A 25443-nucleotide genomic window follows, 5' to 3' on the forward strand; every position below is an offset into this window, starting at 1 on the left:
TGTCTTCTTCTAGATGTTTCATAGTTTTTGCTGTACATTTATTCAGGACTATGGTATATTTTCAGTAAATTTTTGTTTATGGTGTGAGGTAAGTTTGATGGTTATTTATTTCTTTTGCTATATGGGATACCCAGTTGTTTTGGCACCATTCGTTGAAGCGACATTATTTTCCTCATTAGATTGTTTTTGGAGCCTTCGTGGAAAATCAGTTTGCCACATAAGGATCTCTTTCTGGCTTGTCAATTCTGTTCCACTGATTGATGTGTCTATCATTTTACCAATGCCATACTCTTTTGGTTACTGTAGCTTTATAATAATTTTTGAAATTGAGAAGTTTAAGCCTCAAACTTTGTTTTTCTTTTTCAAGATTTTTCTGGCTATTCTAGGTTCTTTACATTCCTATTTCAGTTTTACAATCAATTTATCTTTTTCTACAAAGATACTGATTGTGTCCAATCTATAGATCAATTTGGGGATAACTGACATCTTAATAATGTTGAATCATCTTCTCCATGAACGTAGTACATCTCTTCATTTATTTAGCTCTTCTTTAGTTTCTCTCAGCAGTGTTTTGTAGTTTTCAGTGTTTGATGTTACTTACACATGTATTAATTTATTCCTCAGTTTCTCATGTTTTTAGATACTAATTTGAGTGGAATTTTATTTTTTATTTCATTTTCCAGTTGTTTGGTGTTAGTATATAGAAATACTATTAACTTTCTTTTTTAAAAGATAATTTCAGCTTTTATTTTAGATTCAGGGGATACACGTGCAGGTTTGTTTCCTGGTATAATGCATGATGTTGAGAGTTCAGGTGTGATTGATCCCTTCACCCAGGTACTGAGTATAGTACTCAGTAGTTAGCTTTTCAACCCTTTCCCCCTCCCTCCCTCCACCCTCTAGACAACAGTGTCTATTGTGCCATCTTTATTTCCACGAGTACCCAAAGTTTAGCTTCCACTTATAAGTGAGAACATGGAGTATTTTTGTTTTCTGTTCCTGCATTAATTTGCTTAGGAAAATGGCCTCTAACTTCATCCATGTTTCTGCAAAGTGCATGATTTCATCCTTTTTAATGGCTGCATAGTATTCCATGGTGTATATTTGCCACATTTTCTGTATCCAATCTACTGTTGATGGGCACCTAGATTGATTCCATGTCTTTGCTATTGTGAATAGTGCTGTGATGAACATGTGAGTGCATGTGTCTCTTTGGTAGAATAATATTTTCTTTTGGATATATACCCAGTAATGGGATTGCTGGGTTGAATGGTAGTTCTGTTTTAAGTTCTTTGAGAAACCTCCAAACTGCTTTCCACAATGGCTGAAATAACTTACATTCCCACCAACAGAGCATAGTGTTCTCTTTTCTCTGCAGCCTTGCTAGCACCTGTTATTTTTTGACTTTTTAATAATAGTCATGCTGTCTGGTGTGAGAAGTTATCTCATTGTGATTTTGATTTGCATTTCTCTGCTGATTAGTGATGTTGAACATTTTTTCATATTTGGGGGCTGCCTGTATGTCTTCTTTTGAGAAGTGTCTATTCGTGTCTTTGGCCCATTTTTTAATGGGGTTATTTGTTTTTTTGCTTGTTCAATTGTTTAAGTTTCTTATAGATTCTGGATATTAGACCTTTGTCAGATGCCTAGTTTGCAAATATTTTCTCCCATTCTGTAGGTTGTCTGTTTACTCTCTGGATAGTTTCTTTTGCTGTGCAGAAGCTCTTTGGTTTAATTAGGTCCCACTTGTTAATTTTTGTTTTTATTGCAGTTGCTTTTGAGGGCTTAGCAATAAATTCTTTCCTAAGGCTGATGTCCAAAATGATGTTTCCTAGGTTTTATTTTTATAGGAGTATTAAAGTTTGATGTCTTACATTTAAATGTTGAGTTAATTTTTGTATATGGTAAAAGGTAGGGGCCAGTTTCATTTTTTTTGTATATGGCTAGCCATCTGTCCTAGCACCATTTATTGCATAGGGAATCCTTTCCCCATTGCTTATTTTGGTTGACTTTGTTGAAGATCAGATGGCTGCAGGTGTGCAGCTTTATTCTGGGTTCTCTATTCTGTTTGATTGGGCTATGTGTCTGTGTTTGTACAATACCATGTTGATTTGGTTACTGTAGCCTCATAGTATAGTTTGAGGTCAGGTAATATGATGCCTCCAGCTTTGTTCTTTTTGCTTAAGATTGCTTTGGCTATTTGGGCTTTTTTTGGGTTTCATATGAATTTTAGAGCAGTTTTTTCTAGTTCTGTGGAAAATGACATTGGTAGTTTAATAGGAATAGCATTGGATCTGTAGAGTGCTTTGGGCAGTATGGTCATTTTAATGATATTGATTCTTCCAATCTTATGAGCATGGAATGGTTTTCCATTTGTTTGTGTTGTTTATGATTTATTTCAGCAGTATTTTGTAGTTCTTGTAGAGATCTTTCACCTTCTTGGTTAGATATATTCGTAGGTATTTGTGTGTTTTTTTAAATGGCTATTGCAAATGGGATTGTATTCTTGATTTGTTTGCAGCCTGAATGTTATTGGCATATAGAAATGCCACAGATTTTTACACATCGAGTTTTTTATCTTAAAACTTTACTGAAGTCATTTATTAGTTCCAGGAGCCTTTTGGCATAGTCTTTAGAGTTTTCTAGATATTGAATAATAGTATCTGTGAAGAGAGATAGTTTGACTTCTTTTTTTCCTATCTCGATGCGCTTTATTTTTCTTGCCTGACTCATTCTACAAAGCCAACATCTCATACCAAAACTTGGCAAGAAAAAAGAAAACTACAGGCCAATATCCCTGATGAACATAGATGCAGAAATCCGCAACAAAATACTAGTAAACCAAATCCAGCAGCACATCAAAAAGTTAATTCACCATGATCAAGTAGGCTTCATTCCTGGGATGCAAAGTTGGTTCAATATATGCGAATCAATAAATGTGATTCACTACATAAACAGAATTAAAAACAAAAACCATATGATTATCTCAATAAACACAGAAAAAGCTTTCAATAAAATCCAACATCCTTTCATGATAAAAACCGTCAAGAAACTAGGCCTTGAAGGAACATACCTTAAAATAAAAAGAGCCGTCTATGACAAACGCACAGCCAACTTCATACTGAATGGGCAAAAACTGGAAGCTTTCCCCTTGAGAACTGAAATAAGACAAGGGTGCCTACTCTCACCATTCCTAATTCAACATAGTACTGGAAGTTCCAACCAGAACAATCAGGCAAGATACAGGGCTTTTTAAATATGGACTGTGTATCATGTGACCTTACTAAAATTCACTTCTTAGTCCTTGTAGCTTTTTCATAGATTACTTAGAAATTTTAATTTACATGTTCATGTTGCCTGTACTATTTTATAGCTTTCTTTCTAATGCATGTGCAATTGTTTATTTTTCTTGCTGTATTACAATAACTAGAACTTTCAGTACAATACTGAATAGAAATTGTGAGAATGGACATCTTTGTCTTGTTTCTCATTTTGTAGGGAAAACAATCAGTCTTTTACCATTAAGTATGATGTTAGATGTTGGTTTTTCATAGATACCTTAAGTCAGTTCAAGAAAGTTACCTTCTATTCTTAGTTTTCTGAATTTTTAAAAAATAATATATTGGTGTTGAATTTTGTCAAAAATGATTTTACTACATCTATATGTTTTCCTATATTCTGTTAATATGTTGAATTACATTGATTTGTTTTAAAAGTTAAACCATATCTTTCCTATTTGGTTTTATGATATATTGTCCTCATATGGAGTTTAATTCAAGTTGCTAATAATTTGTTAAGGATTTAAAAAATCTATGTTGATGAGGATTATTGAGCTATACGTTTTTTCCTATATTCTGTGTCTCATTTTGATGTGAGATTAATATTGACCTCAGAAAAGTGAATTGAGAAATGTTCTCTACTTATGTTTTTGAATGTTTGTGTAAGATTGGTATTATTTCTTCCTTAAATGATAGAATTCTGCAGTGAAGACATCTGGACACAAGACTTTCTTTGTAGGTAGATATTGAATCACAAAAATATTAAGTATATATAACACGGGCCATTCAGGTGTCCTATTTCTCTTTTAGTTGTTTTTGTTATCCTTTATCTTCTAAGGAGTTTTTCCATTTTATCTAAATTGTCAAATTTGTTGCCCTACAATTGTTTTTAACTTTATTTTTTAATGGCTATAGTGTCTTCATTTCTTCTTGTTGATCTGAGTGCCAATCTGGTATCATTACCCCCCAGGCTGCAGAATTTCCTTTAGCATTTCTTATAGTACAGGTTTGTGGTGGGGAATTCTCTGTTTGGTTTATCAAAAATGTCTTTGTTTTTCCTTCATTTTTGCCATGTCCTGCCCTTTTTATACTTTTATGGAAATATAAAAGTATATTTTTATATATAAAAGACATACAGTAAGCTGCACATATTCGAAATGTACAGTTTAAGTTTTGACATATGTATACATCCATGAAATAGTCAACACAATCAAGATAAATAATGCATCCATTACCTTCAAAAGTTTTTGTGCCCCTGTGTTTACTTCTAGAAGTTGTGTAGTTTTAGGCTTCATATTAAAGTCTGTGATCTATTGAGTATTAATTTTTTGTGTATGGCGCAGGTATGGATGTAGTTTCATGTTTTTGCCTATGGATAATCAAATTTCTGCAGCATTTGTTGAAAACAATATCCGTGCCTTTACATCTCTGTGGGAAATAAATTGGCTAAATAGATGTAGGTCTATTGTTGTACTCTCTCTTCTGTTCCATTGATTTCTTTTTTTTTTTTAATTAAAAAAATTTTTTTTAGGCTGGTTACAGTGGTTCACACCTGTAACCCCAGCACTTTGGGAGGCTGAGGTGGGTGGATCACTTAAAGTCAGGAGTTTGAGACCAGCCTGGCCAACATGGCAAAACCTGTCTCTACTAAAAGTACACAAAATAGCTGGGCGTGGTGGTGCGTGTCTGTAGTCCTAGCTACTTGGGAGACTGAGGCAAGAGAATTGCTTGAACCTGGGAGGCGGAGGTTGCAGTGAGCTGAGATTGCACCACTGCACTCCAGCCTGGGAGGCAGAACGAGACTCCATTTAGAGACAGGGTTTCGCTATGTCATCCAGGCAGTGGCACGATCATGGCTCCTGCAGCCTCGAACTTCTGGGCTCAAGCGATCCTTCTGCCTCAGTCTCCTGAGTAGCTAGCACTATAGGTGTGCACCACCACACTCAGCTAATTAAAAAAAATTTCTTTTGGCCGGGCACAGTGGTTCACACCTGTAATTCCAGCACTTTGGGAGGTCAAGGTGGGTGGATCACCTGAGGTCAGGAGTTCAAGACCAGCCTGGCCAACATGGTGAAACCCCGTCTCTACTAAAAATACAAAAATTAACTGGGCATGATGGCGGGTGCCTGTAATCCCAGCTACTCGGGAGGCTGAGGCAGGAGAATCACTTGAACCTGGGAGCCGGAGGTTACAGTGAGCCGAGATTACGCCATTGCACTCCAGTCTGGGTGACAGAGCGAGACAACATCTCAAAAATAAATAAATAAATAAATAAAATAATAATAAAATAATTTTTTTTTTTTTTTTTTTTTTTTTTTTGTAGAGACAGGGTCTCGCCATGTTGCCCAGGCTGATCTCAAACTCCTAACTTCAAGTGATCCTCTTGCCTTGACCTCCCAAAGTGCTGGGATTACTGGTGTGAGCCACTGCACTGGCCCCATTGATTTGTCTATCTTTATACTGTTGTTTTCATCATTGTAATATTATAATGAGTCTTGAAATCAGCTAGTATAAGTCTTTCACCTTTGTTCTTTTTCAAAGTTGTTTTGACTACTCTAGGTTCTTTGCATTTACATTTCAATTTTATAATTGCTTTGCCAATTTATGCAGAAAAACTGGCTTGAACTTTAAATGATATTGCATCTCATCTGTAGAGCAATTTGGGAAAGAATTGTACTGTTAACAATTTTGTTTCTTTCAACCCATAAGCATAGTATACTTCTCTATTTACTTAAATCTTTGATTTTTTTCACCAATGTTTTGTAGTTTTCATAGTGTAGGTCTTTCACATTGTTTTGTCAGATTTATCCCGAAGTATTTATATTATGATGCTATTGTAAGTGGTATTTTAAAATTTCAACTTCTGGTTGCTCCTGGTTAGTATATAGAAAAATTGTGGCTATGTGAATATTCACCTTGAATTCTGTAACTCTTCTAAACTCATTTATTAGTTCTGGTTGTTTCTTTGTAGATTCTGTTGGATTTTCTATATAGATAATCATGTTGTCTGTTAATAAAGTCAGGTTTAGTTATTCTTTTCCAATCTGGACACTATCTGTCTATCCATATCCTCTCTCTCTCATCTATTTTCTCTCTTCATCCCTCCCTCCCTTACTCCTTTTCTCCTTCCCTTCCTTCCCTCCTTTCTTGTTTCCTTATTGCACTGGCTCATACCTCTAGAACAATGTTATCTAGAAGTGGTGAGAGTGTGCATCCTTGCCTTGTTTCTGATCTTAGAGGGAAAGTATTCTTTTTCAGTTACATATGATGTTAACTAGTTGTTTTGTACATGTCCCTATCAGTTTGAATACACTCCCTTTTATTCATAGTTTGCTGAGAGTTTTTTTAAAAATCCTGAATGAATGTTAGATTTTGTCAAATGCCTTTTCCCATTTATTTCAATGATCATATGTGTTTTTTTTTAATTCCGTTAATATGGTGGATTTTGTCAATTGATTTTCAAATATTAGAACAGCCTTGCATTCTTGGGATAAACTTCATTTGATCATAATATATTATTCCATTTATATAATTTGGAATTATATCAGCTAACGTTGTGCTAGGAATTTTTGCATCTATGTTTATGAGGGTTATTGATCTGAACTTTTTTATTGTAATATCTTTGTCTGGGCTTGCTATCAGGGTAATTCTGGCCTTATAGAATGAATTGGGAAATGTTCATTTCTCATCCATTTTTTGGAGGACTTTGTGTAAAAATGGACATTATTTATTCCTTAAATGTTTGCTAGAATTGACTAGTGAAGCCACCTTGGCCTGAAATTTTCTTTGTGGGAAGATGTGAAATTTTAAATAAAATCTCCTGAGTAAATATAGGGCTATTCTGATTTTCTGTTTATTTTTGAGTGACTTTTGGTAGCTTGTGCCTTTCAAGAAATTTGTCCATTTCATTAAAGTTGTCCAATTTTTTTGGCATAAAATTTTTTATAATGTTATTTTAAAAAATCGGTATAATCTGTAGTGACATCACCTCATTTATCTCATTGCTGATATTGGTGATTTTTGTCTTCTCTCTTTTTTACTCTGATCAGTCTTAGATAGAGGCTTATAAATTTTATTGATCAAGTATCAGATTTTGGTTTTATTGTCTTTTACTCTTTTTCTTTGCTTTTTACAGAAGTCATTCATTTCTTTAGCTATCTTATTTCCTTTCTTTCACAAAAACCTTAAATTTAGTTTTATTTTCTTTTTCTAGTTTCTTAAACTAGTTCTAATATAGATGTTCAATACTATTGATTTTTCTGTAGGCATTTCAGCTGCACGACCCAAGCTATTGATATATTGCATTTTCATTTTCATTCAGTTCAAAATATTTTCTAATTTCCTTTTGATTTCTTCCTGATCCATTATTTATTTAGAAGTGTGCTTGTTAGGTTCCAAACACTTAGGAACTTTTCAGATGCCTCTGTTGTTTTTTCTAATTCAATTCCATTGTGGTTGCAGTATATACATTGTATATTTGAATTCTTTTAAATTTATTTAGATTTGTTTGATATTTTAAAATATGGTCTCTCTTGGTAAGTGTTCTGTGTGCACTGAAAAGAATGTGTTCTGCAGTTGTTGGGTGCAGTGTTCTATAAATGTCAATTACATCAAGTTGGTTGATAGTGTTATTTAAATTTTCTATATCCTTTCTGATTTTTCTGTCTATTCTACAGGAGCTGTGCTGTACTTTGAATGTATGTATTCCTCCAAAATTTATATGTTGGAACTTAAACCCCAAAGGGATGGTATTAGGGGGTGGGGCACGTACAGGGCTGATTATGTCATGAGGGCTCCACATTTGTTAGTGTAGTTAATAATGCCTTTATAAAAGGGCTGGAGGGAACAAGGTGGGCCCTTTTTGCTCTTCCATCTCTTCTGCCATGTGAGGACAAGCAAGAAGATGCAAGCCCTCACCAGATACTGAATCTGCTGGCACCTCAATCTTGGACTTCCCAGCATCCAGAAATGGGAGAAGTAAATTTCTATTATTTATAAATTGCTCAGTCTAAGGTATTTTGTCCTAGCAGCAGGAATGCACTAAGACAAGGCTTGCAATTTGTGTCTATAAGAGTGGATTTGTCTACTTCCTTTTTTAGTTCTGTTAGTTTTCCTGAGTTTGTTTTGAAGTTGTTACTAGGTGCATACACAATTAGGATTATTATGTTCTCCTAATGAATTGATTCTTTTATCATTGTGAAAGGACCCTCTTTTTTTTTTTTTTTTTCTTTTTTTTGAGACAGAGTCTCACTATGTTGCCCAGGCTGGTCTTGAATTCCTGAGCTCAAGCGATCCTCCCGCCTCGGCCTCCCAAAGTACTAGGATTACAAGCATGAGCCACTGCACCCAACCATGGAAAGACCCTCTTTATCCCTTTATTCTTTACTTTGAAATCTGTTTTGGTATTAATATAGACATTCCTGACTTATTTTAATTGTTGTTAGCATGGCATATCTTTTTTACTTTTAACCTATTTGTATCTTTATATTTAAAGTGTGTTTCTTTTAGGCAGCATATAGCTGGATCTTGCTTTCTTATTTTAAACCTAACAATCTCTTCTTTTGAACTAGGGTATTTGTCCTGTTTTAATTTATTGTGATTATTAATATGGTTGGGTTTAAATCTACCACCTTGCTATGTTTTTTTATTTGTTCCGTCTCTTCTCCCCCAACCTTTTTTTCCCCTTGGATTAACTTAGTATTTTTATGATTTCATCTTAATTTTTTTTGTTGATTTGTCATCTGTGGCTTTGTGTTGTGGGGTTTGTTTTTTTAAAAATGTTTGTCTGCCTTTAAGTCGTATTATATATCTTTTTCTGTAAGAATGTTATAGCAATATACAGATTCTCAATTTTTCCCCTCAATGTATTGTGCTGTTGCTGGCATACATTTTTAACTCTTACATATGTTACAATCTCCGTAATACGTTGTTATTATTTTTGCTGGAAGTAGCCAATAATTTTAAAATATTTTAATAAGAAAAAGGTATTATCTATTTTCCTACATATGTATTATTTCCATTGCTTTTCACTTTTTTGGGTGTAAATTTAGATCTGGTATCATTTTCTTTATGCCTTAAGAATTTCCTTTAACATTTCCTGTATTTTTGGTCTGCTAGTGATAAATTATTTCTGCTTTTATTTGCCCAGAAAAGTCTTTAGTTTGTCTTTTGTCTAAAAGATATTTATGGTAGGTAAAAAATTTGGGGTGGATGATTTTTTTTTCTCTTCCAGTGCTTTAAACATGTCACTCAATTGTCACTAGCTTGCTCTGTTTCCAATGAGAAGTCTGCTGTATTTCTCATATTTGCTTTTCTGTATGTAATGCATCTTTTCTCTGTCTGCTTTTTAAGATTTTTCTCTTTACCATTGGCTTCAAGCAATTTAAACAATGGGCCTTGGTGTAATTTTCTCTATGTTTCTTAGGCTTTGTTTAGTTTCTTTTATCTATGTGTTTATAGTTTTAATCAATGTATTATAGTCTTTTATAGTTTATAGTTTAATCAAATTTGGAAAATTTTTATTCATAGTTTTTTCCATTTTGTTTGTCCCTGAAACCCCACCCCTCATCCCCCTGTCTCACTTATATTCATATTCAGGTTTTTTGGATTTATTCCATTGCTCACTGATCCTCTGTTCTTCCATATCTTCAAATTTAGTAATCATATATTATGCAATTTCTAATCTATTAGTAGCAGACATTGTTTTATATCACTTCTACATGTTTGATTTGGGTCTTTAAAAGATGTCTTTCATGTGTATTATCCTTAACCTTCTCATACTATATTCTGCCTTCTTGATCATACAGTATATAATTATAACTGATTTATTGTTCTTTTCTATTTATTATTATTATTATTATTTTCGAGACTGAGTCTCACTCTGTCACCCAGGCTGGAGTGCAGTGGCCTAATCTTGGCTTACTGCAATCTCTGCCTCCTGGGTTCAAGCAATTCTGCCTCAGCCTCCTGAGTAGCTGGGATTACAGGCACATGCCACCACACCTGGCTTTTTTTTTTTTTTTTTGTATTTTTAGTAGAGATGGGGCTTCATCATATTTGCCGGGCTGGTCTCGAGCTTCTGACCTCAGGTGATCCACCTGCCTCAGCCTATCAAAGTTCCAGGATTACAGATGTGAGCTGCCATGTCTGACCTCTTTTCTATTTATTCTATCATTTGTGTCACTCATGGGTCTGTTTCTATTGACAGATTTTTTTTTTCATTATGGGAAGCATTTTCTTACCCCTTTCCAGATCTGGTAACTTTTGATTGGATGCCAGACATTGTGAATTTTACTCGTTGGGTACTCAATATTTTGTTGTCCTTTACATAATTTGAGAGATTTTTTGGATGCAGTTGTATTGCTTGATAACGGTTTGATTTTGCTGAGGCTTGCTGTTAGGCTTTGTTTGGTGGAACCAAAACAGCCTTTAGACTAGGGCTAATTTTGCCTCATTTCTGAGGTAATACTCTTGTGAGTACTCTATCCAATGCCCTGTGTATTTCAAGGTTTTCCCCCTGTAACTGGTGGGAAAATGAAAGATTCCTAGCTCTATGTGAAACTTGGCAGTTGTTTTGCTTATTCTCTTTTGGTGGTTCCTTTCCTGGTTTGTGTAGTTTCCTTACATGAATGCACTGATTAATATTTGTGTTATTTATTATAAAGAAAGGAGTGTTAATATCTCCAGGTAAAATCGTGGACTTGTATGGTTTCTCCTTTCAATTCTATCAGTTTTTGCTTCATGTGTTTTGAAAGTCTGTTATTAGGTATATACATATTTAGGGTTGTTATGTCTGCTAGATGAATTGACACTTTTACATTTTCGTTGTATTCCTCTTATTCCTGGCAGTTTTACTTGTTCTGAAGTCTACTTTGCCTGCTATAAATATGGTCACTTCAGCCTTCATTTGGTTATTTTTAATATGGTATATTTTTTCATCCTTTTACCTATAAGCTATGTATTTTATTGTATTTAAGGTGGCTGCCTTGTAGATTAGATACAGTTGGATCTTTTGAAATGTTAATTTGAAAGCCAATTGGACAATCTGTCTTTTAGTTGGAGATTTTAGACAATTTATATTTAATGTAATTATTGCTATGGTTGAATTTGGCCTGTCATTTTATTATTTTATTATTTGTCTCCTCTTTTTTTTTTTTTTTTAAGGAGATGGGATCTCGCTCTGTCACCCAGGCTGAAGTGCAGTTGTATGATCATAGATCACTGCAGCCTTGGCCTACTGGGCTCAAGCAGTCCTCCCACTTCAGCTTCCCAAGTAGCTGGGACCACAGGCATGAGCCACTGCACCTGACATATCTCCTCTGTTTTTATTCTACTTCCTCTTTTCCTGCCTTCTTTGGATTATTTTAACATTTTTATTATATCATATTTTATCTATTAGCTTTTGGGCTATGTCTCTTTGTATTATACCTTTAAATTGTTGCTGTAAGGACTACAATATACATGCCTAATTTTTCACAATTCTACTTACTGTTAATATTTTACCACTTCAAGTAAAACATATGATTCTTCTAGGCCAGGTGCGGTGGCTCATGCCTGTAATCCTAGCACTTTGGGAGGCTGAGGCAGGCGGATCACCTGAGGTCAGGAGTTCGAGAGCAGCCTGACCAACATGGAGAAACCCCGCCTGTACTAAAAATACAAAAATTAGCCAGGCATGATGGCATGCGCCTGTAGTCCCAGCTACTCCTGGGGCTGAGGCAGGAGAATCACTTGGATCCAGGAAGGGGAGGTTGCAGTGAGCTGAGATTGCACTACTGCACTCCAGCCTGGGCAATAGAGCGAGACTCCATCTCAAACAAAGTAACAAACAAACAAACAAACAAAACAAACATATGATTCTTCTAACCAGATAAGCCTTTTTACCCCTTACCCTGTATGTTAAAATTGTGATATGGGTTACATCTACATACATTGAAGATCCCCTTCCCAGACAATGCTATAAATTTTTTTTTCAAGAGTCATACATATTTCATATAACAAGTGGAAAAAAAATGGTTTCTTATGTTTACCTAATCATTTACTATTTTTTGTTGCTGTTCCTTCATCCCTGAAGCTCCGTTTTCCTCTGGCATTATTTCCTGTCAACCTGAGGAACTTCGTTTAGCATTTGTTTTAGATAGATTAGGCCTGTTCATGACAAATTCACTTAGTTCTTCTTCATTTGTAAAGGTCTTCATTTTATCTTTATTCTTGAAAGATATTTTTGCTGTCTGTACAATTTTGGGTTGACACTAATTTACCACTTTCAGTATATTCCACTGTTTTCTGGTCTCCATAGTTTCTGATGAGAAATTTGTGGTATTTCAAATTGTTCTCCTCTGTGTAATTCTTCATTTTTTTTCCCCTGGGCACTGTCAAGGTTTTTTCTTTGAGGTTTTTAGCAGTTTGATTGGGATATGCAGAACTTGGTTTGTATTGTGTTTTTTCTTTTTAACACATCCTCTTTGTAGTTGCAGAGCCTCTTGACTTCGTAAATTTGTGCCTTTAACCAAATTTGGGAACAGTTCACTCAATACTTCCTTAAATATTCTTTCTTTTGGGTACTGCTGTCTTCACCTTCTCCTTTAAGAACTCTGTTGATGGCCAGCCGTGGTGACTCACACCTGTAATCCTAGCACTTTGGGAGGCCGAGGCGGGCGGATTGTCTGAGCTCAGGAGTTCGAGACCAGCCTGGGCAACATGGTGAAACCCTGTGTCTACTAAAATACAAAAAACTAGCTGGGCATGGCAGCGTGCGCCTGTAGTCCCAGCTACTCAGGAGACTGAGGCAGGAGAATCGCTTGAACCCGGGGGGCGGAAGTTGCAGTGAGCCAAGATCGTGCCACTGCACTCCAGCCTGGGGGACAGAGCGAGACTCCATCTTCAAAAAAAAAAAAAAAAAAAAAGAAAAAGAACTCTGTTGACAAAAATATTTAAGCTTTTGATATTATCCATAGATCCCCATAGCTCTGTTTATTTTTTCTTCAGATTGATCATTTGGGCAGAATGATGGATTTATTTCAGAATGTTTACTGTCCATGCCCACTATGTACTCTATGTACTGCCTTAATCCAGTCAGTCTTTGGGTCAACATCAGGAGTTAAAACACAAAAGTGAATACCAACTAGGAACCTCATCTGCCATACTGGTCTTTATTCAAATTTTGACTTCCCTTCCCAACCCACCTGCTATTATTGACTTTTCAAAGTCTTCAGGTAGTTGCTTTTAAAATTTTGTCCAAAGTTTTTTTTTGTAATTTATAGGAGGGAGAGAGAGAGAGAGAGAGAGAGAGAGAGAGAGAGAGAGGCATAGTGGGTTTACTCCATTTCAGGTTTACATTAGATTTGTTCATTTTAAAATTTAGAATTTTTTTCTATGTGGTACATGTTGCATAATTTTAATTGCTATGTCTTCTAGTTTACTAATGGTTTCTTTTGCAGTGTCTCATCTGCTGTTAATCCCATCTAATGTATTTTTCATCTCAAACATTGCATACTTCATCTCTAGAAGTGTGATTTGGATCATATATGTATATACGATTCACTAAAAGTTATTATAACTCCATAACATATGTTTAAGAAGGTAGAGGAAAGACTGACCACGGTAGTAGAGATATGGAAGACTATCTCTATATCTACATATAGTCTTTGTATCATTTATGTAGTCTATATATATACATATAGTCTCTCTATATAAAACATGTATAATCATATATCCAAAGACTACATATATGTGTGTGTATATATATACATTCTCTTCCATTCTCTACTTACCATGGTCACTCTCTCCTCTACCTTCTTAAACATATGTTATGGAGTTATGATAACTTTTCATGTCTTGGTCTGTTATCTATGTCACTTCTGGTCAGTTTAGCTGGGCTTAGGGACTATAATCCAGGTGCAGAGTTTACTGATTGTTTCCACACTCCTTCTGTGGATAGAGCTGGGAAATATTTTCGTTGTGAAGACAAAATATATTATTGTTTATACTGATTTTTCCAATTCAAATTTAGGATTACAGAATTTTCTTTACTTTTTGTTTTTATATTTTTAAAATCTCTTTTATGCTAAAATTTTAAATTTCCATCTGCCTTAACACATTTCTTTTATATATATTGACACTAACAATGAAACGACTGAAAACACTTTAAGATTTCTTGCAGTTCTCTTTGTTCACAATGTGTATCTAATTAGGCTTTACCACCATATTGCCGTTTTCTATTAATAATGTATATTCAACTAACTATTTAATTTAACCATTAAATTACTGTGCTTCAGGTCTTTTAAAAGAAATCTTATTTGTGCAGTTAAGCTACCAAATCAATACGTGGTTAATTTTGTTTGCCTAATTTTGCTTTCACATTTTAGAGATTGCTTTTTAAGTTAATATTGTTGCATAATTTAATAAAATGTGTACGTGGGTCCAGAGAAAGGATTGGCAAACTATGGTTGATGGGCCTTATCTGGCCTGTGACCTGTTTTTATGTGGTCTTTGAGCTGAGAATGGTTTTTACATTTTTAACCAGCTCCAACAAACACACAGACATACACACACATACAGAGAGAGAGAGAGAGAGAGAGAGAGAGAAAGAGAAAGAGAAGTATATATAACAGTGACTATATATGGCCTACAAAACCCAAATATTTACTGACTGGCTCTTTACAGAATTCTAGAGTCAAATCTGCAAAACAAGGTGCATTTCGAGAAATCATCCATGTTCCACCTCTAACTCTGTCTCCCCCAGGCTGCTCCCCTCTTTTCCTCTTAAGGCAATCTTATTTATTTACTTATTTTAGTTTCTCATTTGCTTCTTATTGCTTCTTAGTGGAAGCAAACACACACACATGTTTATATCACCTCTTCTTACTTTACACACTTTTTTTTCTCCCACTTTGGATTTTTTTTTTACTGAACAATGTGTCCTGGAGATCACTCCATAGCAGGATATGTTCGTCATTCTTTTTACAACAGCATAGTGGTCCAGAGTATTAGTGTACTGAAATTTATTCAGCCAGTCCTTTCTTGATGAACATTGGGTTGTTCCCTGTTTTTTATTTTTACAAATAGTGCTGCTTTCAGTGGCATTGTGCTTATATCTCTTTGGGATTTTGCCAGTGTGTTTAGGATTAGTTCTTAGAAGTGGGGTTGCTGGGTCATGCGTATTGCCGAGTAACGATGCATATGTTATTTTGCTCAAAGTTGTGTAAATCTTTTCTGCACAGGGCTTTTACCATTTGCATTTCTGGCAGCCATATGTAGATACCTAACACCCCCAGAACCACATAACAAGGGTGTTGCAAAACTTTTGGATTTTGTTAATTTGATAGGCAAGTAATGGTATCTCTATGTGATTTAAATTTGCATTGCTTTTGTTATGAGCAAAGTGGAAGGACCATTTCCTTTTTTCTGAGCTCTGTTTACTTGCCTGTTTTTCTGTAGAGCTATTGGTCTTTTTCGTCTATTTTTAGGGACCATCTGTATATTACAGATAGTGACCTTTGCCTGTAATAGAAGTGGTAAATATTTCTCCTACTTGTCTTTTTTGCTTTCCTTATTTATTATTTATTTATTTACTTACTTGCTTGCTTTCTGCCATCCCGAAGTATTTTTTTAAAAAATTATTATTGTTTTTATATAGTCTAGTTTATTCAGCTTTTCTCTTATTGCTTCTGGCTTTGGAGTCATAGCTGGGAAAGTTTTCCCTAGCCCCAGGTTGTAGAGAAATTCAATCATGTTTTTCCTCATAGTTATGGTTTACTTTGTTTAATGTAAATGTCAATTGCTTTTGATAGCCACCATCCTATGTGATTGGCAGCTTCTGCTTTTGCGAGTTTAAACCAAAGCAGCGGGCCCTGTGCTACCTTTCCACTTTGCCTTGCATCTTGGCACTGGAAGAAGAAATACATCTGTTATTGAGAGTTGCCCAAGAACTCACAGCTCCATCCTAGGGACTCTAGCTCTGGCTGGCTGGGGAGGAGAAGGTTTACAAGCATCAGGCTCACATGTGTTGGGCATTTAGCTGGGCACATCACCCTTACTTTCTCAGCTGGAGGTCCTGTTGTTACCCCTACTTTACAGGTATGGAGACTGAAGAACAGAGATGGAAGTTACTTGCCCCAGTGATGCAGCCGGTAATAGGCTGCCAGGCTCAGGTCCCCAGGGTGTCTGCTTAAGTACTTGGGCCCTCCCACTTGGTATCTCACCCCTGCTCATCCAAGGGCCAGGAGAGGCCCCACCCACCTCTGGGCTCTTGTGAGGCTGCAGCATGGAGCACAGTCCAGCTGTGCTCCCACCTCCCACCAAGGTCTTGGAGCAGCTTTGCTTTGTCTCCAAGTCTGAGGGGTAGGGCAGGGGCTGGCTCAGTCAGGGCCATGGGAAGGACCTGTGAGTGAATACCATCTCACCTGGGGGTCCTGGGAGAGCCAGTGGCAAAGGCTTTTGTGTGTTGCCTTAACCCTGCATGCTAGGATGTTGCTGGGAGCCAGAGGACCCTGGATTGCTTCTTTTAAAGTAGTTGACCTTTTGTTCATTCACTCATTCATTTATGCATCCACTCACTTATCCAGCATCAATCTGACACACCTTACTGATGCCTGCAGGGGGCAGACCCAGTGCTAGCCAAGGATGACCCAGAAATGTGGGCAGCAGGGCATCTGTGCCAGGAGCTCACAGTCCTGTGGCTTAGGCAGGTGGCTGAAGTGGGCAGCTAAAGGAGCACAGGGCTGCGTGTGAGCCCAGAGCAATGCCTCCCCACCTCCTGTCCTTCAGATCTGCGTGCAGAGGACTGGCAGCCTGGGGTGAGGGATAGCTGGGTGCATCCGCCAGCCCTTCTTTCTGAGGACCAGGAGTACTTAGAGGCTCAGAGGTGCGGTCGGGCCCCTCGTGTTGATGACTCAAAAACTAGGCCCAGGGAGGGAATGAACCTTCCCCAGGCACATAGTGAATCTTAGTGGGCCAAGATTGGAGCCCAGTGACCATCCCCAACCCCGTGCACCCTGGAAGTGACAGGAACCCAAGATTGCCCTGCACGAGTCAGCAGCAGCCCAGCGTTACCCAGGTTTGCTGGCAGGCCAAGTAGTGGGCAGATTGTAGGGACATAACCCCTGCATGTGTCATGATCGAGCTTCTGCTTTCTCCAAGACCGTGTCCCTGCTTCTCCACCAGGGGCCCGCAGTTGCCAGAAGAGTCTGAGCGAGGCTCCCTTTTGGATCCAGCTCGTTAGGCTCGGGTAGCACCGTCCCATGCCAGCTGTTGGTGTCATTAAGGTTGCCATAAAACCCACCAGCTAGACACACAAATGGCCCCTTTGCTCTTTCCTGGGGCACGAGCAGTTGTGAAGGTGAGTAAATCATGTTCAGCAGCGGTCACTTCGAAGGCCAGCCTTCCATTTGCAGCCACATTATTGGCAGGGCTCGTCCATAACACGGCTTGTTTCCCAGCCGTTCACTTGTATGACACTCTAATGAACTGGGCCATCTCCATCCATTCTCAGAAAATGTACGGAACAACTGTTTTGGTTCTCCTCAAAAACTTTGTCTTGGGAGGCAGGTGGTGCATTGGCAGGGGCACGCAGGTGGTTCTTGGCTCCTGGGCAAGTTGCCTGTCTCTGAGACTTCATGCCCATCGAGAGAAGCTACCTGTGGGGCTCTTGTCATGAGATAACTTATGTGAACCCCCCAGCCAGGGGCCGGCACCTAACGGACACTCAGCGAGTGGCAGGGAGGGCCGTCATCTTCCTCATACTTTCCCTGGGTCCGCCTCTTAGAGATCGAAGTGTTGAGACTGGTGGGGGCAGCGATATCAAGGCCACGTGGGAGGATAGAGCAGGCACGGGCATGCAGAATCCAGCGCGCGGAGGAAGGCAGGCAGCTGTGCCGTGAGGGGCAGCTTGTCTCCCTGTCCTGCATTCAGAAAACTGTTTTTCCCACCCCTGGATCATTGTTTAGGCTTCAGGGGGCCCTCTCTGAAATCTCCCTAGTTGAGGGTTACTTTGGAAGAGGCCCAGAGAAGAACAGTCATCTGCTGCCCACCCTCCCCGAGGAATTACAGAGGCAGGAATTGGCCAGCAGGAGAATGAACTGTGGGTCCCAGGGAAGCTGTGGGGGGCGGAAGAGGCTCCACCGTGCCCCGGCCATGTGACCTTGAGCACATCCCTACCTCTTTCTGGGCCTCAGTGAACCTCATCCAGAGAATGGGTCTCAACCTCCTCCTCCTCTAACCTAAACTGAAATTATGGAGTGCCACATTTAATGTGAATTTGATGTATACATTTTAAGGAGGATGATAGAAAATATGTTTGCAAAATTTGAAAGGTGTGAACTCCAGTTAAAAAAAAGATGGCTCATTTTGAGCTGGTGGGGCCCAGGGACTGAACTGTTTATGCTGCAGCCACATGGTGGCGCCCCAGGAACTGGTAAAGGGACCGGCTGGCCCCTGTGACCAACTCGAGACCTTGCTGCGCTTCCGTGGTGGTGAGTGGGTGCCCAGCATGTTATTTCTATGTTGTAATTACAGTCCTGTGCTCTGTGAGCTTGTTAAGTGGAGCTACTTGCTGGTCCTGGTACTGGGACCCTTCTCCGTCCCCCCACCAGAGCTGGATATTTGAGAGCAGAGGCTGAATGTGATAAAATCCTCTAAGAAAGGAAAAACAACTGCTCGATACTTAATAAAGTCAGTTTATGAGACAGGAGACTGTGAAGTATCGGTGATGATGCTAAAACAATACAAAGTGTCGTTAAAGCTAAAATATGGCCTGTGATTCTGGCTTTATGGTGTGTCCCTAAGCACACTTGTTCCTGCATCACTATGGCTCCTCCAGGGACAACAATCTGGGACTTTGCAAGCTGTGAATTATGTGACATCTTCAGAAGCAAGACCCACTCAAAACATGACCCCAGTGTTGATGGATGTCAATATGCTCTCAAGGTGCCCTTGGCGAGTGAAGGGCCCTTCCCTTAGCACTTTCCCTGGGATCCTGCTGCTCTCAAGGGGTGGTAGGAATGCCTTTCTGGGCCCATGTGGCAATAGAGCAGGGGGGCTGAGAAGTTGACAGACACTAGCCTGGGCGTAGGGCGGGAGGGTCCATGATTCCACATATGGCTTGAGGATGCTGCTCAGCCTGGGTGTGTGTGACCCAGCATAGACTTCACTAAACCCGCCTGCTCTCTGAATCCTTGGCCTTCCCTGGGCAGGAGCCTGTCCATGCTCCCAGGCCTGCCAGCATAACTGGTGTCCACTCTTGCAGGTGATGAGAAGCTACAAGGCGACCATCCAGCAGACCTTGGACATCCTGTTCCTCCGGGAAGGCTCTGAGTTCCTGAGCAGCACAGATGCTTCCACCCGTGACTCAGCTGACCGCACCATTATTGCCTGGGATTTCCGGACCTCTGCCAAAATCTCCAACCAGATTTTTCACGTAAGAAATCCCACTTGGCATTGCTGTCAGTTTCAGCCACAGAGTGTATCCGTGTAGTTCTGATCTATCTGAGGTCCCAGGTCCCTTCTGTGGGAGGAGACTCACTTGACTGAAATCTCCAGGATGGGGGTAGGCAGGTCTCGGCCTACCGCACACATGGAGAGCTTGCTGTGGGCTTCCAGATGCAATCTCCTTCTGCTATTCTTGTGCCAGCACAGCCACCCCACAGTGTAAGGGTTGGGACGGGAGGCAGTTCAGTCCAGATCAATGGGGAATGTGGCAGTGCAACCTGAGAAACCCCACCCTCCCACTGCCACCACAACCAGCTACTCAGAAGGGATTTCTGGCCCTCAGTGGCACTGGCAGGTGATGTAGCCCAGGAGTTCAGAGCAGGGGCCCCACAGTTAGAACACCTGCATTAAGGTTCTGGATTCACTAGGACCTTCTAAGGCAGAGAGCCCTGGACCTGCTATTTAGCCTCTTTGATTCTCACTTTTTTATTAGAAAATAGTTTTGAGAATTAAGAGAGAGAGAGAGAATGCTTGTAAAGGGTATATCACAGTGCCAGGCACAGGCAGTGCTTCTGTACTTTAACTGTCATTACCACCACCACCATCAACATCACTGCCACCACCAGTGTCATCACTGCCACCATCATCGTCACCACCAGTACCATCATCAGCATCACTGTCTCTATACCCACCACCACCACCGTCATCACTGTCACTACCACCACTCCTGTCATCACCACCATCATCACCACCACCATTATCACCAGCACCAGCACCATCAGCATCACTGTCTCTATACCCACCACCAGTGTCATCACTGCCACCATCAACAGTATCACCATCAGCATCACCATCTCTATACCCACCACCACTGTCATCGTCACCACCACCACTCCTGTCATCACCATCACCACCATTATCACCAGCACCATCAGCATCACCATCACCATCTCTATACTCATCACCATCATTGTCACCACCACACCACCACCATCACCGCCACCACTGTTATCACTAGCACTGCCACCATCAGCATCAGCATCACCATGTGTGTACCCACCACCATCACCACTGCCACCACCATCACCACCATCCTCTTTATCTCCCGTACCACCATCATCATCACTGTCACCATCACCACTCTCGTTCTCACCGCCACACCATTTCTATCACCACCGCCATCACCATCATCCCCACTGCCATCTCTGTCACCTTCACTGTCACCAGCATCTCTGTTGCTGCACCACCACCATCACCACCACTCTATCACCACCACCATCTCTGTCACTACCACCAATTGTATCACTGCCACCACGATCACTGCCATTACACCACGTCTCTGTCACCACTACCATCTCTTATCAGTACCACCACCAACACCAACACCACACTATCTCTATCACCACCACTGTCACCAGCATGTCTAGCACCACCACCACCATTACCTCTGTCACACCGTCACCACCATGATTGTCACCACCACCATCTCTGTTATACCATCATCACCACCATCACCGCTACCATCATCATCACCACTAACACCGCCATCATCATCATCATCTTTTGAGATTTCAACTAATCCATGACTAATCTCCGAATTTAACACTTTATGTCATGTATATGATATATGTGGGTGTACATGAAATATCTATCCTGTATACACCTTCTTTTCCTCCCTGCCTTCTCCTTGTTCTCAATGGGTTCTAAGTGGCCCTGAGCAAACCTGCTTCTAGACGTCCACTGCAGGGTGTGCCAGGGCAACCCACTGGACAGGACAGGCCCTGGTGGGGAGCTGGAGGGGCACATCTGACCTCTGAGGGTGTCCTGCCTCCAGGAGCCCAGGGGAAGTGAGGCAGATGAAGGCCTTGTGCCTGAACTGTAGTTACACTGCACGCTGTCTGTGCGGAGGAAACAGGTGCTCAGCCTGGCACCACCACACCGGCAGCTCGTTGTCTGACCATGGCAGCCTCTGTGCCTCTGATGGGCACATCAGCCTGCAGCTGTGCTTCCTGCTGCTCCCCACTTTGCCGTCTGAGTTTGGGCTCTCTTAGAGAGTGTGGCCTAGGGAGAATAGTTAGAACAATGTAAAGCCAGCTTGAGGGGGCAGTTTAGGGGTGCTTTCTGTAGGGCCATGTCAATGAAGCAGTGAGATCTCGTGCCCCTGTGTTTTGAGGTTTGTGCCTGCATTTCTTTTCTCATTTGGCCACTTACCTCCTCACTTACTGTGCATTTTGGCTGTGTGGGTCCCTGGGCTGGGCTGGGCTGTCCCTGAGGACTCACTGTGGAGGTGGCGAGATGGGCATGTAGATTCCTTTTCTATCCTTTTGTGACAAATTACACAAACTTGGTGGCTGGAAGAACACAAACTTATTCCCTCACAGTTCTGGAGGCCTGAAGTTCGTCATCAATATTAAGTTTGATTGGGCTGAAATCAAGTTGTTGGCAGGGTGTGCTGCCTCTGGAGTGTCAAGGGGAGAATCCCTCCTGGCCTCTTCTGGCTTTTGTGACAGCCGGCATTCCTGGCTCGTGTCTGCATCTCTCCAGCCCTCCAAGCCAGCGTCTTCACACCACCTTCACTGTGTGTCACATCTCTGCACCTTCCCTTTGTTTTTTTTTTTTTCTTTTGTAGAGATGGGGGTTTTGCTGTGTTGCCCAGGCTGGTGTTGAACTCCTGGGCTCAAGAGATCCGCCCGTCTCAGCATCCCAAAGTGCTGGGATACAGGCGTGAGCCACCACGCCCAGCCTTGGCTTCCTTTCTGTAAGGCTGCACGTGACTGCATGTAGCGTGACATAGGATCATCTCCTTATCTCAGAATCCTTAATTATGTCTGCAGAGACCCTTGGTTTTGACCCTGTAAGGTAACATTCACAGGTTTCAGGAATTAGAACATGGGTATATTTTGGGGGGCTTTTTCCTGCCTGCCACAGGGACACAGGCAGGTTGTAGCAGCTGGGAAACATGGAGGAAATTTTTGTCCCCTCTAGCCTCCAGAAAGAAGTGCAACCCCGCCAACATCTTGAGTTCAGCCCAGCGAAGCCACTTTCAGACCTCTGACTTGCAGAACTGTGTGATGTGAAATGTGTGTGTCTTGAGCCACCAAGTTTGTGGCGATTTGTCATGGCAGCGATAGGAAACCAATGGAGACACCCAGCAAGGGTCTGGGAGCAGCCCCCGGTCTACAGCACCTACTGTGTGCCTGTCTGTGGGAGGGGAAGCGGGAGCTGAGCTTCCCCTCAGAGCAGAGTGCCAGGTAGGGGGTGTCTTCTCCGACCCATTTGTGGCTCTGCTTTTCTCAGGAGAGGTTTACCTGCCCCAGCCTCGCCTTGCACCCGAGAGAGCCCGTGTTCCTAGCACAGACCAATGGCAACTACCTGGCCCTTTTCTCCACTGTGTGGCCCTACCGGATGAGCAGACGGCGGCGCTATGAAGGGCACAAGGTACTTCTGTCCTTGTCTCCCAGGCGAATGCTGGGCCCCAGCCCCAAGCCTCCTGGCAGTCCTGGATGTGGGCCCCGGGGTGCATGGAGCCTCTGTCTGGGCGGATCCTGCTTTCTGTTTCCTCGGTGAGTGCATGCCATGTGGCCTGCTATCTCTTCAAGTCCCTGAGCCACATCTGGTCCTCACCCCAGGGCCCAGGTACTGGGCAGGAAGCAGTAGTTGGCTCACACAGACAGGTCTCAGAGGTGGGGGACGGGAACAGGACAGAATGGTCATGGGTGTCATTTCTGCACCCTCCCCTTTCTGCAGTGAGGCCAGCCTTGATGGGGTGAAAGGGGCTGGGGGCTGGGTGACTGTCCCTGAGGCCAGACCCCTCAGCTGGGCTGGAGCTGATCCCCCTGGATTTGCTGAACTGGCCTTGGGATGTGAGCCCGCATTAGGGCTCTACAGCCTCATGGGTGGGACTTGGGTTTAGACCTCAGGGAATGGGGTGTGAAGCCCAGCTCTGCTCTGTCAGCTCGGGGCTTTGGCCTGTTCCTCTGTAGAATGGGCGTACTCACCCCAGCTTGACAGGTGCAGCCTACTCACCCGCTGTGTCCCTCTCTGCAGGTGGAGGGCTACTCAGTGGGCTGTGAGTGCTCCCCCGGCGGTGACCTGCTGGTGACGGGCAGCGCCGATGGCCGGGTCCTGATGTACAGCTTCCGCACGGCCAGCCGGGCATGCACGCTGCAGGGGCACACGCAGGCTTGTGTCGGCACCACCTACCACCCCGTGCTGCCCTCCGTCCTCGCCACCTGCTCCTGGGGAGGGGACATGAAGATCTGGCACTGAGCTTTGTGTCACTGAACCTTCCCATTGCCAGCTGGGCTCTGGGACTCCTCTCTTCCTCAAGGGTATATGAGAGGAATGAGCACAGAGGTTGGCTGTGGGTCCTGGGTACCACCCTCTGAGCCTCAGTTTCCTCATCTGTAAAGTGGGGACAAAAGTCTGTTTGCCTCAGGAGTGTGAGGACTACAATAGTGAAAGTGCCTGGCAGGTGGCCAGCAATGCCTAATAAACGTGTGTTTTGCTATTTGTTAAGTGTTTTCAGCAATAAGTTTACATTAGTGGCTTCTTCTCACCTCCCTCCTCCCAGGCCTGCTGGAGCTCTGGAGACAGAGAGAACTGTGCGAGCTTGAGATGGGGTCACCCCACTCTGGGGGTCCCAGCAAGAGACTCCTGAAGTGGGGGTAGTCTGGGTCTTTGGTCTGCCCTCGGATTCTGTTGGAGCTCAGTGCCCCACCAGCCTCACAGGCCCCAGCCGCTTGCACTCCCCAGGACTGTGGCCAGCTGGGCCCCTGGTTGGCCCAAGCCCTGGGCCCCTTGGGCCGCCTCTTGGCCCACCAGTGTGTGTGCTGCACACGCAGGTGTGCTCACCTGCTGAGGGAGCCTCGTGGAGAAGTGAGGGAGGGACCCTTGAGGAGCCTGGAGGAGCTGGGCTGGGAGGAGGCCTGGCTCCCCAGGTGCCTGCACAGGCTGACTAGATGGAAACCCCAACAGAATTGTAACTGAGGGGCCACTCCAGGAGCCCAGGGATCTGCTGACAGGTGAGGGTGGGGCCCACGGGTACCTTGGAAGGCTTCCTGGAGGAGGCAGACCTCAACTTGGTGAAGATGGTGTCCCTGGCAGGGGAGTCAGTGGAGAAAGGCAGAGAATGTGAAGAGGCCGCCCATGGACCAGAGCAGTGGGGGACGCAGGAAGAGGTGGGCACTTGGCTTCCCCTCCCCCTGATTCTGTCCCCGCTCCACTGTCGCCACAGCAGAGGCAAGGCAAGGCACCACTCCTCTCCCAGGTTCATCTCCGCATCTGTAAAGTAGGGCATTGGAAGAGCCAGCCTGCAGGCTCACAGCTAGGGTCAGAGAAGGTCAAGTCTGTTGGGGGTGTCCTAGGAGGGGGCTGAAGCTGGCCTGAAGCCGGTGGGTGAAGACCTGTGTGTCAGTGTGTCCAGGGGGTCCTTGGGATCCCTGGGCTCCTCTGGAGGAGTATCCCAGAGGAGGGAGGAGCTGTGCAAAGGCCCCGAGGTGGGGCTTCTGAGGGCTGAGCCCTCCTGCCCCACAGTCACTGCAGAGCCTGACACATGGCAGGCATCCGGGTCTACAGCACCTACTGTGTGCCTGTCTGTGGAAGAGTAAGCTGGAGCTGAGCACTGGGGGTGCTGAGGGCATGGCCCCAGTGTCCCCCTACTGTGCCCTGAGGACAGGGTGAGTGGGATCCCCTGGCCCATGTGGGGGCAGCGTCCTCATGACCCACAGTGGGAGCACCT

The 25443-nt window shown here is 42.3% G+C and overlaps 1 protein-coding gene across 6 annotated transcripts in view; it reads left to right on the forward strand.

The window, feature by feature from the left end:
- WDR25 (WD repeat domain 25) overlaps positions 1–24213 on the forward strand; it is a 154178-nt gene extending 129965 nt beyond the window's left edge. For all 6 annotated transcript variants that reach the window (XM_007987845.3, XM_007987846.3, XM_007987847.3 and 3 more), the window contains exons 5-7: positions 19522–19692; positions 23001–23141; positions 23751–24213. In XM_007987845.3, the coding sequence (XP_007986036.1) occupies positions 19522–19692; positions 23001–23141; positions 23751–23972 (534 nt within the window). In that variant the 3' untranslated portion in view covers positions 23973–24213. The remainder of the gene's footprint in view (positions 1–19521; positions 19693–23000; positions 23142–23750) is intronic.
- Positions 24214–25443: the final 1230 nt, after the last annotated feature.

This window comes from Chlorocebus sabaeus, chromosome 24, assembly GCF_047675955.1.
Source record: "Chlorocebus sabaeus isolate Y175 chromosome 24, mChlSab1.0.hap1, whole genome shotgun sequence".
In the NCBI taxonomy this organism is placed as follows: domain Eukaryota; kingdom Metazoa; phylum Chordata; class Mammalia; order Primates; family Cercopithecidae; genus Chlorocebus; species Chlorocebus sabaeus.